Here is an 18,591-nt window from a genome sequence, read left to right as displayed (position 1 = left end):
ATTTCTCTCTCTCTCTCTCTCTTCCCCCTCCCTCCTTCCACTCCCTTTTTCTGCATGGAAGTTTTTCTTTCTTTTTCCAGCAGGGTGCGAGGAAGACCGACCGTGGCGAAGACAGGACAGCAGCCACACAAACAAAAGACTAGCGGTCCAAGTATGAAAATGCAGATAGGCCATTGTTGTTGTCGGAGCGGTGGGGGGACATGGCTGGGGCTTGTCCAAGGCTTTCTCTTGCATAATGTTTTCGCTGCTTTGGCCAATGTTTTCCATCTGAATTTGAAATCCTCTCGAGTGGGTGTTTGCGTGGCAAGGGGGATTATTGCGCCCATTCAAAATGTAAACCTTTTTTTTTTTTTTTTTGGTTCCAATGTTCTTTGCAGCATTGGTGAAACATTCCGTCCGATAGAAACGTAACAACCCATATTTTTGCTGTTGTTGATAATCTTCAAGGTTTATTTACTCTTTTGCAATTTCCAGGAGGCGGTTCATTACACAATTACATACATGATACAAATTATGTACACTTTTTTTTTTTAGGATTTTTGTTTCTTTACCAAAGGGTAGCATTCAACGTAAAATAAAAAATAGCATTGTTGTCTACAACTCTGTGCTGTCATTTCATTTAAACATTGTTCATATATAGATAGAGAGCTCTACGCTGATGACTAAATTCATGATGTCGTATACCAGCAATGTTTGTAAAAGGCATTCAACGAGAATAGTCTGCATTTGTTTTTGTTTTGTTTTTTGTGTGTGAAGTAATACTGCTTTTCTGATTCGGCACAGTTAACGTTTCATGAAAAAGTCCACCCGGGGACTTTTTAAGGCAAAGTGTGTTTCAGTTTGGTGGATCATTTTTTTGTTTTGTTTTGAATTCACACACACTTTTTTTTTTTTTTTTTTTGCAGATGCGCAACAGAAAAAACACATTTTAAAGGCAAAGAAAAAGAAATTTGGCTTATGGCAAGGATGGTGAACCTGTGGCCCGTGGGCCATACGTGTACTCTGAGAGCAGTTCGACAAACAGTGATATAAAAAGCCCCTCCTTCTCCCGAAATGCTCATAGTATATAATTTTTGTTGGTTGAATTTGTTTTTTGTGCCCCCCCCAACAGATGAATACAGCCGTAACTCGATCACACTTGTTTTCTCCATTTATAAACACAGCCGTTTGCCCCCCCCCCCCAAAAAAACAAGTCCAACAAGTTGCAGCGTTCATGCAAAAGGCCTCGTAAACACATTTTCCATTCACCAAAAACCAAAAAAAATGTTATTGCGAGATAAACAAGCAAGTGTCAACACCTCAGATAGCTACTCTAAAGCAACACCGGTCATTGGATAGATTTTTTTTTCAATAGAATCTATATAAATACACGAAGCCTTTTTTTTTTAAATACAGTCACAGACGGATGCCTTCTTTTTTTTTTTTTATTTTTTTTTTTTTTTGCCATGATGAGTTCTCAAATCCTGTCGATTGAACGAGAACACAAGCTGCATGAGTGCTTGTGGTTGAATGCTACACGGTCACCTATCGAGGCAGCAGTTATTCGTTTGAACACAGCGGTGATTTGATATTGCTATTTAAACACACACACACACACACATATATATAAAAGCAACATGTTAGAAAATAATGCCATAGAGCTCTCTGTCTGTCTTCATATGATTTCAAAAACAAAATGATGTTAGCATTTTAAATTCACAGTAGCCATTGATGCAGCAGGACAGCAAAAAAAAAAAAAACAAACACATTCTTTGGACTTGTTTCTTCTCATATAGAAGTGCCGGATGTAAAAATGACAATCATTATATCATATGTGTCTATATATGTGTGTGTACTGGCATTCGTAAGTAATACATTAACTTGAAGCTCCTGCTCGGGCAGGGGAAACGGACAGTGACAACTTTATACAGCATTTTGTTTAGACGTGATATTGCAGACTCTGGATTTATGCTGGTAAATTCTTTCTTCTTCGACTGGCCCTGCTTGCTGGATGATATTATTGCATCTTAATATTTCTATAAGTGGGACTCGATGTGGACTGGCTTTGCTATACTCTTGTAGACTTTCTTTATATTTCTGTGTGATAGGATAGACTTTGAAAAAAAAAAATTGGAGGACGGGGTGTGGTGTTCAGTCGCTGTCGGATTTGTCGTCCTTAGTGACGGTGGCGTGGTTGTACAGGCCCTGCGCCATCAGGTGCAGGGCCAGCGTGTTCTTGCCCCCGTTGGCCTTCTTGATCTTGGCGCGCTTGTTCTGGAACCAGATCTTGATCTGGGACTCGTTCAGGCCCAGCTCCTGGGCCAGGTTTTGACGCCGCTGCTCGGTCAGGTAGCGGTTGGTCTGGAACTCGGTCTTGAGTCTCTGCAGCTGCTCGGCGGTGAAGGCCGTGCGCGGTCGTTTGTCTTCCTTGCTGGTGCTCTTCTTCTTTGGTTTGCGCGATCTCGGACCTGCAACGGCAGAAATCCACAAATTGCAAAAAAAAAAATGCCAAACGTGCATTATTTGCCTCTTTCCGACGGAATGGGCATTTGGTAGTTTTTTTTTTTTTGCAATAATTCCGGCGCGCATGCACGTAATTATTGCCCAATTTAGGGCTCGCGTTCATTTGGATTTCACTTCAAATGATTCAAAAACAATTCGACAGCGATTGTGTATGATGTAGTTTCGTCATCCGAGGAACCACGTTGGCGCCATGTTTTATTTTTAATGTTATATACTAAACACACGCACGCGCATATGGCGATGTATGTGTGTGCCTCCTCCACATCCTCGCACAAACTCTACACATCGTAGTAGTCGCCTCCTCCAGCTACATAATGCATGAGAACAAGTCGTACCCCACTCATTTTGATCCACGCGCGACACTCGCATATACATTTCCCCCCCCCCGCCGACGCCTGTAAACTTTGTTTTGCGAAACTTGACGTTAAAAAACAAACAAACAAACAAGCGGACGTGCGAACAAATGCGTTCAAGAAAAGAATCTTGCCGAGTGGCACGTACAAGCTCGGTGCAATAATTCGTATTATTATTGTTTTCTTTCAAGCAAGGCGATTCGCGTGCATTTATTTGTTCTCTTGAGATTTTTAAAATATAACGGTAGTTGTTTAGAAGAAAAAAAAAAGGAAACTGGCGTTGTTCTAAGTCATCGAAAAGGTAAACACATGGCTTGGATGAGGCCCGAACGGGACAGCTCGAACGTCGTTCAATGTTCCGTGGACACCCACCTGAAGAGGGCCGGTCCGAGTAGCGGGTGCAGTACACCCAGGCGGGCCACAGCATGGGCTGCTGAGCCGGGGCTGCGTTGGAGCTGGCTTGGGAACTGTCCGAGTCCGAGTTTAGGCACTGGTCTCCGCTCTCCCCGTGGGGTTTCAGGGGCTCCTCGGCGGCTATGGCTAGCTCCTTGGCGTCGGTCTCCGCGTGCGGCGTCGAAGTGCCCTCCGTGGGCACCGTGTTGTCCGGCGGCTCGGTCTGATGCGCCGCGGGGCTGCCGAGGCTCTCCGTTGCCGGCGGCGGCGGGGGCGGCGGCGACAAAGTACTCTCCCCTCGGCGGTGCTGGTGCTGGTGGTTGGCTGCGGTGTCTTTTTTGCGTCCGAAATCCGGCCTCAGGATGTTGTCGATGAAGAAATTGGTGACCCGGTGCGGGTTCGGCGCGTTGCCCTGCGCCTGCAGCAGAGGCAGGATGGCCCCGTTGGATTCCGCCGACCCGTGCCGATCCGCCTCGTCTCTGCTACCGCGCTCGTTCTCTTCCATCTCCTTTTTTTTTTTTTTTTTTTTGGAAACTCTCTTTACGTTTAACCCCTTTGTCGCTCTCCTCCGGCGCGCTTCAGATGCACAAGTTCGGGGGGGGATTTAATCGTAAAAAAAAAGGGGAAATTTTTTTTAACAATGGCGAGTGATCGACTTGCTCAGCCTTGGGGTAGCCTCCTCGTTAAAAAGCATACTTTTTGGACATAATAGCCCCCCCCCCCGCGCTGCTGCCGTTATAAGTGCGCCCGAGCCATCGGCGCACATGTACGGAGACGTCCGCGCGCGGCGAACGGCTTCGACTAAACTAAATAAAGAGGCCGGAGGAAAAAAAGTGATGCTCTTAATACTCTCACTCTGGAGTTTGCTTCTTATTTTCCATACGAGAAGCCCCCAATGAGTGACGTCTCCCCACTGTCCTCCCAGACACGTGCCTTCGACCAATGGGAGGCCAGGAGCCAGGCCACGTGACTCTGGCTCTCAAGCTCTGCGCGCACGCCCCCTTTCTCGCCTTTTCACACACCCGGATCCACTGCGAGGCTCTTTCGGTTAATTGATTACGCGACATGAATTTTATTTATTTATTTATTTATTTATTTTTGCGAAACGTATGTTCAATATTAATCAAAGCCACTGTAACGTTATGCACAGTTTTACCATTCACTTAAATAGGCGGAAAAACTGCATGCTCTTTCAACAATGACTCACGAGCTGTATTGCGAGAACTGCCACCAAATTGTACTTTGGGGGTGATTCTTTTTCCATCATTTCCCCTCATTCTTGTCACTGTTCAAAAACCATATTTCTCCGACATGTACAATGGATATAATGCATCCTGTGTTCTACTCTAGCATCATTACTTTGTAGCGTTGAGATGTCTTGATCGCACCCCAAAAGGAAAAAGACATATGAACTAATGAAAACATCATTTCTTCACAACAGATATTGATTCTATATTCCATGCACTGAAATTAGAAACTTTTAAAAACAAGTTTTATTTGTTTTTACAATTGTGTGGCGGGCCGGGTCAAGTGCTGCAGCTGGGCCTTTTCTCTGGCTCACAAGCCATAGGTTGCCTATGAACAGAAATCAGCCAAGACAGCAAGACAAAAATATCCCACAATAATTTAAAATTGGCCGAAATAATTCCAAATTAAACAAAAATGTGTGAAACATAACATGATGTCATTCATGTGGAACCCATTAGGTGTCGCTTAGATTTATAAGTTTGTCGGGCATATGATAGATAAGAAACCAAAATAAAAACAATGTAACTCATTTTTATTTTTGAATATTATGAGTATTTGTTGGTTGAACGCTTCCCCTCTTTCTTTTTGGAATGGCATTGCGGGCCGGATTAAATATGGTTCTCGGCCGTAAAATGGCCCCTGAGCCATAGGTTGCCTGAGTGAGCAAAACAGAAATATTGAAGGGGGAAAAAAAAAGCAAAATAAACATGTTGTAGACATTTATTTTGTTTGTTTGTTTTATATCACATCCATTTGTAAGTTACAAAAAATGTATTTACGTTTAAGGAGCCCTTGTTTTCGACCTTGTATCAATTAAGTCCCACAATGGATGAGTGAGAAAACATTTGATCTTACCTGTTCACCTCATTTATGTATATTTTTTATTTGTTCTAGAAATGTCAAGCTTTGTTGAGAAGACTCTTTCCAGTCAACTCAAAAAGTTGACTGTGTTTATTTTGTTTTTTTCCCTCTCCCAAGTATTCCCACGCTGGACTGTGGTCCATATCCCCTTTTAAAAGGAAACCACTGATGCAAACCGACATGCAGGGAGCCCCCCCCCCACACCCACACACACCCCGTCCCTCCCCACCAAAGATAAAACTTTTGGGGCTAACTTTTGCCGACCAACTTTTTTCTTTTTTTGTGCAGAGTAGTCCTCCTCTCAGCACGGACGACACACGCTTGCGCCGAGCTGCCCGGGGCAGGGGAGCGGCGGTGGTGGTGGTGGTGGTGGGAGGGAGGGGGGCGGGGGGTCACACTGGACCGTCCGAGCCGAGGAGAGAGCACACTTCTGGGGAGGAGAGCTCATCTAAAGAAGGGTGAGTGTGGCACCTCATTCACTTGATTCTACTTCCTCACCTCATTTCTGTATGCATCTTTTAGGACCTGTGGATCTAGTTACCATACAAATTGTTGCATTTTTGGGGGGTCTGGATGTTGCCCGAATGATGTGGAATCGTGCCATACTTGCACTCTTTCAAGCTCCATTTGAATTCAGATTGCACACTCACACACACACACACGCACACGTACACGCGCTCTCACACACGCACGCGCTCACACACTGTTGTCACGCTGCGAGTGGAAGGAAGGCGCTAAATGAGCAGCACACAATGGGGGCAACACGACGGCGGACTTGTTTCTCCAGAAAAGAGAATTACAATATTTACAAACGCACCAACGGTTATTTAAAAAAAAAAGAAAGAAGTCTTTTTATTCATATTCCGCTTATCTTTTCTCAAAACTCGAAACTACACTTGAGCAGTTCCACACGACGCCATGTTCCAACAGTCTAGTTTGGACTCTCGGGGTTGAATCTTTCTGAAAATGTCACCAGGTGAAGACGAAATGGCTTCAGACGAGAAAGTTTTGAGTCGTGTTGTTTTCCATCAATGTAAATACTGTATTGCTACATTGACATAGACACCTTAATGACGCGGGGAGGGGGGAGGGGGTGGCGGGAGGGTAGCAGGAGTATGATTTTTAAAAATGGTTGTCAGTCAATATCACAACTCGGTGTCGTTTTCACAAGAAAACTTAACACGAAGACCCCAAAGTAGACTTCAAATATTCGTCCGAGTAGAAATATAGAAGCAAATCAGAAGACTCAAAACTTGACCAAATGCGTTTTTTGAATCACAATGGGAATATATAATCACAAAGGGGGGGGGGGGATCAACCTTAAGACAAAAAAAAAAATGACATTGGAAATTGTTGTTTTCCTTTTTATGAACAGCTGCATCTGTCATTGGTCATTTTTCTCTTAGGAATAATCAAATGAAGAATAAAAATTAGGCTTGGAAAATGGATCTCTGGCAGGGTAGGTTCTTGTTTCTGTCTCACTTTCTTAAGGCGACACTAAAAATCACACTTTACAATGTTTTTCTGTCACTCTTAGAAGTTTAAAATGGACTTTTGGCATGAAAGAAACAAATGCTTCCATTTTAATGGGCCTTTTTCACTCCGACGAGTCAACATCAAGAAGACCCATTTTAGGAAAATGTGCATCAAGTGTGGTTTCATTTCCATCAAGTCAAAATGAAGACGTAGAGAACTCAACTTTTGTAGATACAGTATATAATTAGAGGAGGAACCCGTGCTGCCATTTTAGTGTCATTTTTCAAGATGGTGGTCAAGCTTAAGCTTGAAAAAAAATAATTTAAAAAAAATTGGCATTAGAGCAACACATGCATCCAAGTTTTTTGTGCCATGTTTATGAATAGTCCAAATCAAAACTACAAATTACACTTTAAAATGAAAACACATACTTGTAATTTTTTTTTGGGGGGGGGGTAGAAAAGTCACTACATGAGATGGCAAACTATACTTTTAATGAATTTTTTGTCAATATATGTACATCGATTTTAGAGGCTTTTTCCTCCACTTGCAGTCAAAATGAAGATGACGTCAAATTTAAAATGTGACATTGTTGTGTACCCATTTTGGTGGCATTTTCATCATGATTACATTTAAGAAAAAGGAAAAAAAAAAAAAAAGAACAGCAACGTGGATGTCCCAGTTTCACAAAGTGTCCAAATCAAGACTCAAATTTAAATACATTTGTTGTTTAAAAAAAAAAATACATGTGTGTCATTTCTCCAATGAATAGTCCAATTCAAGACTAACAGCCAGACTTCCCAAGATATATCTTTTTTTGCTTTCGGGCAATGTGTGCATTCATTTTAGTGACATTTTCACAAAGCACTGGACTTCAAATATATGTGTGACGACATGTTGATGATTTATGACATCATTTTCAAAAGTGACAGTCAAAATGAAGATTTAAAACGAGGCTTTTTTGGCATCTCTTTGTGTCATTTTTACATGGAATAGCAGAATAAAAAAAAGCAAAGGAACTGGAAATCCCGTTTTTGTCATTGTATGAATCTCATCTCAAACTTTTTACAGCAAGTAAACCCCCGCCCAAAATAAAAAATCTCTCTACTATCATGACAAACATTCTGTCAAGTACCACTGCACACAGTTCTAAAAATACTTATTACTTGAAGACCTTTTTTTTTTTTCCGGTAATGAAGACAGTCTGGCTGCTGCCTTCCACGCATGGTTGAATTATTATGATTATGATTTTAATTATTAAATTCAATTCAAACTGCAACATTGGTAATTGACTGTAAAAAAAAAAATAATAATAATACGCGGTGACATGATATCTGTTTTATTGTGTGCGTGTGTGTTAGCGCCTCCAAAAGTGCAGTCAAATATTTTTTGGGTGCAGCCAATTGGCATGCAGCGCTACTCTGTTGGAGTACACACATCGTCTGCGCATGCGCGGTGTCCTTCAGCTCCCATAACCCACTTTCAGAAGCGGCTGTCTGTGTGTGTGCGCGCGCGCGCGCGTGCGTGCGCTCGCGCGCATGTGCGTGTGCACGTGAGTGTGCGTGTGTGTGTGAGTGTACATATTTTTGTATGTGTGTGTTGTAGTAGTAGTACTAGTACACTACAAAAGGTGACGCCTACACACAAGGAAGATTTGTGAATGGACGTCGTCTTGAGCGCCCCCCCCCTCCCAACACACATACACATCCCCAACCCCCCCCCCCTCCCAACACACATACACAGCCCCAACCCTCCCCCCCCCCCACCCCCGCTTAAGAAATGGGAGTACGGTTTGTGAGATATCACCATTGCAGGGGTCACCCCCAAATCCTGCTGCTTCCGCTGCCTTTATGCGAAAGACCCTCCCTACCCCTCACCCCCCCCCCTTCCCAAACAGACACGCACATACATGCACACACAAAACCGCCCCTCTCTCTACGGTTGCACCTCATGTGTGATTTCCTTTTGTGTGCCTGTCCGAACCCGGAAGTGTTCTGACACTGCGGGGTCAGACCCGCCGTCGTTGTCCAATTATTCGGAAGAAGGGGGGAGAAAGGCTTGCAAATTTTCAATGATATGACAAGTACTTATTTTAGACACATTTCGTGTTGTTGAAATGGTAAAAATGGTTACGCTAAAGATCTGCCCGAAGATGGCTGGGATGGGCTCCAGCACCCCCCGCGACCCTAGTGAGGATTAAGCGGTTCGGAAAATGGATGGATGGATGGTTACGCTAAAGATGACCTTAAAACCGAATTAAAAAGGTCAACTGCAATGAATTCTCGTACACCGCATGGGCTTTAAAAAAAATATGTATTTATTTATTTGGGTAGGAGGGTTATAGTGCTTACAATTTAAAACAACAAAAACAAATTCTAGTCCACTAAAATGACTTTTTCTCTTATAATGTAGCACAACAACGAAAAAAAAAATTATTGTTACATTCTTGGCACTGTTTACTTATTTAACTGTAGTTTTAATTTAACACGACCAAAAGATAAATCGGAGTTGTTAACGGGAATGTTTTTAAGAAAACAAATTTGAACAACTTGGGCATATATATATTTACTTATAATAAGTAAATAATAAGAAATGTTGATGGGCGTTTTGTACTGTCATTAGTGACGCTGTGGGCGAGCCATTTCAATTTGAGGCTTCATCCAAAGAACCCTCGGGCCTTAATTGCTCGCTCGGGGTGGTCGAGGCGTTTTGTTGTTTGTGCTCACGCAACCGAAGTGACTTTTAAGAAACACTCCTGATTGAAAGGAGATTTTGCCACGGCACAGCGATCACAAGGATTAAAAAGTTCTTCGAAACCGGAAAGGGCCGAGAGGGAAAGCGCCCCTCTCCTCTCTCTGTGCTGTAAAAGCACTCGCACTTATTTCTTCATCCGAGTCGTGACGTCATATTAGGACGTAAATTACAGTGCGGTTTTTGTAAGCGCTTGTAGTGCAAAGAAGGGGGGGAAAAAGGTCAAGATAAAGCAGCGTTGTAACCACGTGACGGCTTCCGGCCAATCGGCGAAGTGAGAGACTGAACAGATGGAAAATCGCACATCAGGAAAGTCTTAATTCGTGATTAGTGTTGGAAAAGGAAATTTATATTTAACACGTGATTGCTAAATTAAAAAAAAAAAGTCTCCTGACGCTAATTTGTGATTCTCATTTTAAATTGAGGACTAAAAGATTAAGGGAAACTATATAAAATGCTTACTATAAAATAACGTGTGGTTAACATTTGGAATGCAAATTCATTATAAAAACAAATGTCAATTTGAACATTTTCTAGTAAGTTTCACATACTAAGAAAGAAATATATAAACAATTAAATGCTTCAAAAAAGATTTTCTACAGTCCTCCAAAATTGAAATTGTAAATTATAACGCTGGAAAAAAACTTAAATATTCGAAGTGGAAGTTAATTATCACTATACTGTAATTGCATTTAAAATAATTATAGTGGAAAAATACGCTGCAAAAAATGAATACATTTTTTAAAAATGTCCGCAATGCAATCTATGCTCAATTTAACATTTTGGATTTCTTAACCATATTATTGTGAGGGGGGGGGGGGGGTTGAAAGTGAAATTAAAGATATGCAAATATTTGTAAACCTTTTGAATGTGTTCATGACAACGCTGGGGAAATAATTTTATGGCCAAACGTGCTACAATTTCAGTTATATCTAACTTTATTTTTATGGTGTGAAATAGAAATCGAGGGCTTGGGGGGTGTTCGTTTTTCCACAAAGTGACTGAGTTCGTTATTTTGATGTCAGTCCACCTGCAGCGCTGCACTGTGGCCCTTCTGGGTCCTCGTGCACGGGTGGTTTGTGGTGGGGGGTGCGGGGGGCGCGGTGGACTGAGGGGGGGGGGCTTCAATGCTTTTCGGCCTTGGGATGGTCCACATGCCTCGTGCACCTGTCCCCCACTTTCTGCAAGCGCCCCCTTTCCGGTGAAGGGGGGCGGGGGCAGGTGCAAAAAAAAAAACTCGAAATAACAACAATCATTTCATTTGGTTATTAGCAGAGATTTTAAAAAGGGCGATTTCCCTCTATTTCTGTATTGAAGTTCATTTGGTGGGGGGGGGGGGTGCCTAATGAAGTGGCCAGTCACAATGTACATCGTCATGGAAAATATCGAAATATTTTCATTCGTGTCATAACATGGAAAAATAGGAACAAAAGTCAAATCAAATAGAAATCTGCACACGTTTCATTTTAGCTGCTGTTGCCAGGCAGACTTTTTTTCTATCTATCTATCTATAAGTAAAACAAATAAATGCTGAACGTCAATATTAATGTCTAAAAAGTGCAATTTTGTTGTATTGGAGCACATTAAAACCACGAGAAGAATGTACCTACTGAAGTGGCTTGAAAATAGGCAAATAAAATCAGATGATTTCACAACCAATATCAAAAAGTTGGATGATTTTGTTACAGAATGCTTTTTTTTTAAAAGTGGCGTACCTGATAAATTATCTGTCAAATCCGATAAAATAACGACGATGAAGTTGTAAGAAACTGTATTCGTACTTCTTACCCAATAAAGCGATTGGAAAGCCGTTTTGATGAATAGAATTGCAAATACGTCATTTGTGGCCGTTATTTCCTCGTCTTAAAAATGCCGTCTGTTTCTTTCTTTCATTGGAAAACCAAATCGGTCCGTTGGGTCACCGAGGTGTACTTAACAATGTGACCTCGTTCGTGTGTGTTTGGCGTGTGGGATGACAGCAATTCGAGTTATGTTATTTGCGGGCGCAAAGTCGACCGAGCCTCGCCCAGAGGTCGGGGCCACTAAAGCGGTCACCCGAGCCCTCTTCGCCCTGTGTGGCATCGCTCGTGTCCGGCTAAAATAGAGCCGGCCACCCCACGAAGCCCCCTTTCACCTCGGCTGCACCTGAGTTGCTTTAACACACACACGCACAGTGGCGCATGTGGTGCTCGCGTGCTCACTTTGGCCGAGTTGGCTTGAGCGCGCATGCGTAATGGAGTCCAATTTAAAAAAACAGCAAGCGCTTTTTTCCCCCTCACATTTGTTCGATGGAATTTTTGCGAAGCAAGCAAGCAGTTTGCTCCAAAACAATTTTCCGAGTTGTTTGTACTTTTTCTACTACGAATCTTTTAAGTTTGGGGGTGGGGGAGAGACAATCCAAGGGACGATTCGTTATGTAAAATCGTATTTCTTCGCCGAAATGCGGGAAAGCCAATTTTCACATGAGCAGAACTTCAAAAGTCGGCCAACGTAAAGTGATCAAAATGTGTTGGCTTGAAATTTTGAGTTCACTCAACCTTTTTTGTTTAAAGTGCAGGTTATTCAACAAGAAAGTGAACAAGCAGTTATAAACTAAATGAAGAAAGTCAATAAATGTTTGTCTATACTGTACTACGGGTGTCAAAGTCAAGGCCCGGGTGCCAGATCTGGCCCGCCACACCCTTTTATGTGGCCCGCGAAAGCAAATCAAGCATGTCAAGTTCCACGGTGCTTGCTAGAGTCTGAACTAAAATTTCGAATTATCATATGTAATCTGCAATAACAGTCATTATAATTGACTTCTGATTGTAAAAATAGTTCTTGATCAATTTGTTGTGCGCTGTGTATGTAATATGTAGAGGGGATTAAACATTTTTATGGTTTCCCAAAATTCATAACGGCCCTCCAAGGGAAACCGTAACTACAATGTGGCCCACGACAAAAAACGAGTTTGACACCCCTCGTGTATAGTCCACACACTTTTCTGGTCTAAGAAGCATATAAGCATTTTTTTTTGTCACATCATACAACAGGCGTTAAGCGTTGACAGTCTGACCACAGAGTGACGTCACTCGCGTTATCTTTTTATGTGTAATGGAAATATGTACTGCTTAATGTAATGTGACGTATTGTGTGTCATTCCTCGTCTCTCCGTTAGGGGGAGTGTCCACGATGCCTGCGATGAGTGAGTCCAGGGCCGAGTTGAGGATCAATGCTGACATCTAGTGGTAACGTAACATCGCTACATGTGATATTCTTTATCCCCCAAAATGGGATTCTGCCAGCACGTTTCTGTTGTCCAATCCAAATATTTTCTCTTCACTTTCAGCTCCACAAAAGGGGACCCTGAGATGAAATGCGGCTGCATTGACCATCACCGCAATTCCCCTTCTTCCATCCCTGAATAAACACACCAGTCGTCATTTCCAGATGCAGTTTATTTCAGGTAACGTTAAAAAAAATGCGTTTAGAGAAGAGCATGAACGAGGTGCAACGTCACCTCCCGAACCAAAGTAAAGCTTCTTCCTCCACCTCTACTAAAAAATCCTTCGGAAATGTGTCAGAATACACTTTGACACCAGTTCAATTAAGCATCCCGATGTCCGACATGTCAGAAATAATAAATAAAAAGGAATTGGCCTGTGCGCGTACACCGACCGCACTTCCTTTCCCCAAATTGACTGACGGTTATCAACACCTGAATGTATGCGTCCAAGTCCATTATCCCAACCCACGCAACAGTTGATAAAAAGCGTCACCTTCGAGCTATAACACAATAATTTCAAAACACAGGCAATCACAGATTGCAACAAAAAAAAATCCTCTTCGGCCCCTTTCCAAAAAAACAAACAAACACTTGACAGATGAACATCATCTGTCATCTAGAAAGCCATTCTTTGGATACTGGCTAGTTCCTGGAGCCTTGCCCTCCAATACGTCATTGGCTTCTTTCGCTCCCCTAGTTCATCTCTAGGGCTCCGATGACACCAAGACCAATTACGGCCTGACTTCCATGACACCCTTCTCCCCCGAATACTGGCTTAGTTTCGACATTTGCTCTTCTGACGCCAGCTCATTTCTGGGGCCACTCCTCCGGTACAGGCTAAATTCTGGTCTCTGCAACTTGTAGCTAGCTAACAATTTCTACTTCAGCTTGACACTGGCTAATTTCTCTAGTTTCAATTTTGGGGTTCTATTTTACTTGCACCGGTCACCTTTTTGTGATCTGTTATTGAAATTCCAATATTCTGTTTCTTTTCTGGTTTAAATTTCCCAGATATCGGCTGATGTCTGGTCCCTGAAGCAGAATACTTCCTTCTGTTTTTCTGCATCATCAAATGTCTGCCAACATTTATTCCACTGACACAGTCTTATCAGCCAATTTCTAAATTCCATTGCACATTGATGCTCCTTTATGTGTTCCGTTTCTTTGACATCGGCTAATATCTGACTTTCGTTCCCTCCGTACACTGACTAGTTTCTGAGTTTTCGGCTATTCCTGTAATACTGGCTATTTGCTGGTGTCTGACTGAGAATGACGCTGGCTGATTAGTTATACAACACCAGCTAATTAAATCGGAACCACAGCAGGAAATTCTGAGGCCAATTTTTTTTTTAAACACTTCTGATACAATCTTGCTGTTGTTTTTTTTTTTTAAACACTTCTGATGCAATCTCGCAAGTGTATAGAAAACGCAAAATGTGTCCCGGCGTCACACTCGAGACTGGCTGATGCAAAGCAGCGTTTGTCTCTTGTCACGATGCTGGAGTAGCTTGAAGCACATAAGGAAACACAGCACATGTTTTTTTTTCAGATGCGATGCTAGTCATGTACTAGCCAAATTGGCACTCCTGCGTAAATTTCCTGTTGCTCCTCATTCCTGCGCGTTGTATGGTACAGTCACTTAAAAGAATGAAAGAAAAAAGGCAGGCAAAAAAGTATGCAAAGTCCCCCCCAAAAGGGTTTGAAGTCATCACGTGCCAGAAAGAAATCCAGAATGTTTCCCTTTTAAAAGATCGTTGTCAAGTCAAACCAGCTTTGAAGTAAAATTAGAAGAAAAAAAAGACTAAGAGGCAAAGTGTGTCCTGTCATTTCCTTCGTTGGGGTGGGCTGGGCGGTGCCTCTGCAAGGTCACATGGCACACTGGACAAAAGGCTTTTTTTTTTCTTCCCTCAAACCACACAAGTGTTTTTTTTAGGGGGGGGGGGTCTTTTGGTGATGTTTGCCTTCAGTCGCTATGCGGCTTCTCCACTCCGGCCTGTGGGAGGAAATGTCAAATTATGTTCAGACGCATGAAAAAAACAACAACTACGCTGTACACGATGAGAATAAAAGTCGTAAAACGGGTGGCCCGAGGTGCAAAAAAAAAATTTGCACATGAGTGGCGAACCCGAAATAACAACAATCATTTCATTTGGTTATTAGCCCAAGAAATTCCAAGCTGCACAGCGTGAACGAACTGGCAAAAAATTGGGATTAAGGGGATCGTTTCAGAAATAGCCGGAATGTTACAAGAATAGATTGGTGCATGAAAGGGTTAACGTGTGAATGACACAATCACTTTTCTCGTAAATGTACAGCTGTGCTCCAGTAAAAATGATGTCTGATACCTAGAAACAAGCTACATTTTCGGGTGGTGGTAGCGGTTACCGCAGTGACCGCTTGTCATCCGGCCCCAAACGCCCCGTTTTAAAATGAAAAACCTAATCAATTTGAGTTTTAAAACAGGTGGGGGGGGGGGGGGGGGGACAACAGCCACCAGGATGACGTACCATTGCCAGCTGGCGGCCGATGTTTCCCACGGTGACGCCACCAGAGAAGAAAATACACGGCAGCCAGGAGCGCACGTACAGGAAGTCGGGAGATGTGTACCTGCAATCACACCAAGACGCAGTTAAATGATTATCTTGCTGACACAGTTGGGGGGGGGGGGGGAGAAATCAAGAGAGGAGAAAACAATGCATACGTTCTCTTCTCACAAAAGGTAACTTTGGATGTTGACGTTGCACTCTGCTTCCGCGCTACCCTGTTTCCTCTTCCCGTAAACGATTCACTCGGGTGTGCGGTTGCGATGCATTTCCTCGCGTGTTCACCGAGCTCTCTCTTCTTCTAATGTGAACTATGTTGACATGGTCCCCTGACAGTTCTGCGTTCTTATGAAGGTCACTTGGAATGTGGTGGAGCTCTTATGAATGTTATCTTTAGAAGCGACGCGTGGCTCCTGACCGTGTTTCCCTCACTGTGCTATCGTGTTCTCTTCATCTAAATTGGATGTAATGTTGCTATGTGCTACTTAGCATACCGCGCTCGCTTCCAAGGTGTATTGTGTTCTCTTTTCATAAATTCCGACTTTAAATTTGTTCCTGTGTGTTTACGTACTGATAGACGCCGTTGTACACCAGCAGCTGGGTAAAAACCGTGGCGAGGAAGGCCGTGGTGACGCCCAAGCCGAAGCCGCTACGCGAGCGGTCGAAGGTCCACCACAGGCCCAGCGACAGGGCGGCCAGGGTGAGCGACAGCTGCACGCTGTTGTCAATGTCCAGTTTCTGTTTCGGAGCGCCAGGTTAGGGACAAATTGAGCCTCAAATATTTGTACAACCGACAAGCGCCTCCTGGAAGTTTACGATAGGACATTCATGTTAATTGGCAACTGTTGCTGGAAGGATACAACGCTGGCGTGGTTGATGCCCACAAAGACGGCGATGCACCTCATGACGCTGGCCCATTCCCGCTTAAACTTGTGGGGCTCACCAAGATGGCTGTCTAGGCACGGGTACAGCAGACCCACTACCGCTGCGGGGGTGAGAGGAAAAAAAAAAGGAACAACAATTCATAAGACAAGCAAAAAATATTGCTATCGCAGCGGTGTTACTTGCTGAGCAGACACATTAAGATGAAGAAGTAACATGACACACTTATTTCTAATCTGAACACATCTGTGAACTTTACATGAATCAAGTGGCGCAATTTTTTTGTTTCGCCAAAGCCAAAAAAGTAGCCCAGTGGAAGGGAATCAGTCGCCATTCCAGATGCTGCAAAAGTATTTCATTTTGCCACACTATGGAAGCTTTTATTTTATTTTTGTGGAAGCAAATGCAAGGAAAAATACGCCTTTAAAGCAACATTTATTTTGAATGACGTCATTACAATGACTTTTTCTGCTGACGTCATTGTAATGACTTTTTATACAAACAAAGCAGGGGAAACCACAGTCAGTTACAATCAGAAATCAGATTTAGGTGATTTTTAAGGCCATACCTCTCCGTTGTAGATACTCGTAATTATTATTCAACCTTTTCACACTCGAAGAGAGTATTATGCCTGGCTATGTAAAATTGGGTTGACGTGGGAGATACAACTCATTCGAAAACCATCAAAATCACATGTACTATTTATTTTTCAAGTCAAACGCATAGTTTTGCAGCTTGTTCACTGCTAGTTCAAGTGTCGTGGGCCCTGAAAAGGTAAACTAACAGACCGTACTTGACGAAAAACAATGGCAAAAACATTCACTTTGTCCCACCCCACTTCCCGTCTCTTTCCCTTCAAACAAAGCCTTTCCCTCCAAAGACCCGCCCCTGCAGTCACCCGTTATGACTCTAACCAATGAGCTCGCGGGTCGCCTCACGTCCTGCTCGCGGCAGCCAATGGGAGACGAGGATATCGAATAGGCACTACGTGAGGTCCCTTTAACCCTTACGTGTCTTACAAACTGATAAAAGCCCACCATAAAAAAAGCCCGGGAGGACAACTTATATAATGTCCATCAACAACGTTGCCATGGGATGAATCATTGCCCCACGATTCCGCAAGTGACCTCTTCCACAATAGTTGATCGTTTCGAAAGTGTTGTAAAAGTCACGCACGCCATGTTGAACAATGTCTGATTTACTTCCACTTTAATATGGAACACAGCAGCCAACCCAGGTGATTTGAATGTAGTTTATTATAACAACAACAACCGCAACTCACCTGCCCCGGTGCCGCAGCACGGTGGAATCCACCAGGCGGACGAGAACAAGGTGGTCATCACCTCCTCGGGGAAGAGCGTGACGTTGCGTTGGATTTGCAGCAAGTTGAGCACCAGGGCGAGGATGACCCCCACGGCGAAGAGCACCAGGCCACGGCGGATCAAGTTGACCGTCCGGTGGCGGTGCAGCGAGCTGTAGGCGCTGCCCAGCACCGATGTGATGATTGACATCATTTCCTCGCCTTTGGATGCTAACCAGTTGGCCGCAGACGACGTCGACGAGTGTTCGCGTTCCAACTGCGGCGCACGGGAGCAGCTCCAATAGTGCTCCTCCAGGGTGGACATTTGGCACTAAAGAAGAAAAAGAAAAGGTTAAATCAAAAACAAAGTAAGACAAACACATTGCATCGTGACGTTACGACCAACACAATCGTTGAGAGCGTTACCTTGATCTCTCGCTCCAGTCTTGCACTCGCCAGTTTTTGGTTATAATCTTTTTTTTCCCACCACCATGTAGTAGTTTCTTCACATTATTGTCAGCACGGTAGCGAGGAGAGATGAAAAGGGAGATCTATAAAACACGTCTTGGTGGTAAACAGATAAACAGCTTCTCTCTCCGTCAGACAACACCACCACAGACAGCTGTGTCGGGTGAGCAAAAGGGGCCAATCAGAGGGCGGTGTGTGAGGTGACGTCACTTCACCCCACCTTCCCCTGTGCCACAACAACAGAAGGGGGCGGGGGGAGAAACGGAAGTCGGAACACGCCATCAACTCCAACAAAAATGTAAAAAAAAAAATTAAAAAATTGCGATTTGATTTGAATTTTGAAAGTTAAGAAAATGCAATACAATGACACCCACAACAACAGTTCATCTTTTTTTTACCCGTGGAACCTATCCTCAGCTATTTTCAGAATAAAGAATCCATTCACAAAGTCGAAGCTAGTTACTTAGCTAGCTGGTGCGATTTAGGAAGCACAGAGTTTGCCTTGACCTCCGACGACCAGTGAAAGGTGATGTGACTGACGTGCTCGCG

The 18,591-nt window shown here is 43.4% G+C and overlaps 3 protein-coding genes and 2 long non-coding RNA genes across 9 annotated transcripts in view; 3 read left to right on the top strand and 2 right to left on the bottom strand.

Moving 5' to 3' along the window:
- The window catches only part of LOC147187191 (uncharacterized), a 29,954-nt gene extending 24,220 nt beyond the window's left edge, over positions 1–5,734 (top strand). For 3 of the 4 annotated variants that reach the window (XR_015099042.1, XR_015099036.1, XR_015099039.1), the window contains exon 4: positions 62–1,151. The gene's annotated coding sequence lies outside the window, so the exon portion shown is untranslated. Of the gene's footprint in view, positions 1–61; positions 1,152–5,645 lie in introns of those variants that run through there. The other variant, XR_015099037.1, reaches the window with a different exon arrangement.
- Positions 1,169–4,084, bottom strand: en2a (engrailed homeobox 2a). The gene is made up of 2 exons (XM_086102288.1): positions 3,228–4,084; positions 1,169–2,447 (listed from the first exon to the last, which is right to left on the bottom strand). Exons 1-2 carry the CDS (start codon positions 3,751–3,753, stop codon positions 2,131–2,133), a joined length of 843 nt encoding a protein of 280 aa, XP_085958414.1. The 5' UTR covers positions 3,754–4,084; the 3' UTR covers positions 1,169–2,130.
- A 16-nt stretch (positions 5,735–5,750) lies between the features above and the next one.
- On the top strand, positions 5,751–13,006 carry LOC147187190 (uncharacterized). Its single transcript, XR_015099034.1, has 3 exons — positions 5,751–5,815; positions 12,742–12,811; positions 12,913–13,006. It is a non-coding gene; the product is annotated as an uncharacterized LOC147187190 (long non-coding RNA).
- On the bottom strand, positions 13,004–17,899 carry insig1 (insulin induced gene 1). The gene is made up of 5 exons (XM_086102287.1): positions 17,557–17,899; positions 16,253–16,377; positions 15,964–16,130; positions 15,357–15,456; positions 13,004–14,842 (listed from the first exon to the last, which is right to left on the bottom strand). The coding sequence occupies exons 1-5, from the start codon at positions 17,897–17,899 to the stop codon at positions 14,813–14,815; spliced, it is 765 nt and encodes a 254-aa protein (XP_085958413.1). The 3' UTR covers positions 13,004–14,812.
- The window catches only part of LOC147187187 (uncharacterized), a 56,679-nt gene continuing 55,891 nt past the window's right edge, over positions 17,804–18,591 (top strand). For both annotated transcript variants that reach the window (XR_015099033.1, XR_015099032.1), the window contains exon 1: positions 17,804–17,942. This is a non-coding gene — a long non-coding RNA (uncharacterized LOC147187187). The remainder of the gene's footprint in view (positions 17,943–18,591) is intronic.

This window comes from Hippocampus guttulatus, chromosome 21 (genome assembly GCF_054856545.1).
Source record: "Hippocampus guttulatus isolate MCC_2025c chromosome 21, RoL_Hgut_1.0, whole genome shotgun sequence".
Lineage (NCBI taxonomy): Eukaryota > Metazoa > Chordata > Actinopteri > Syngnathiformes > Syngnathidae > Hippocampus > Hippocampus guttulatus.
This window is presented reverse-complemented; position numbering and strand designations above follow the sequence as displayed.

Excerpts from the sequence above, each read along its gene's own strand:
- insig1 (XM_086102287.1), bottom strand. The coding sequence starts at position 17,899 with ATGTCCACCCTGGAGGAGCACTATTGGAGCTGCTCCCGTGCGCCGCAG. Across the intron at positions 16,378-17,556 it reads GTGCTGCGGCACCGGGGCAG|CGGTAGTGGGTCTGCTGTAC; the intron begins GTGAGTTGCGGT and ends TCACCCCCGCAG. Across the intron at positions 14,843-15,356 it reads TCGGCCGCCAGCTGGCAATG|GCCGGAGTGGAGAAGCCGCA; the intron begins GTACGTCATCCT and ends TTCCTCCCACAG.
- en2a (XM_086102288.1), bottom strand. The coding sequence starts at position 3,753 with ATGGAAGAGAACGAGCGCGGTAGCAGAGACGAGGCGGATCGGCACGGG. Across the intron at positions 2,448-3,227 it reads CTCGGACCGGCCCTCTTCAG|GTCCGAGATCGCGCAAACCA; the intron begins GTGGGTGTCCAC and ends CTGCCGTTGCAG.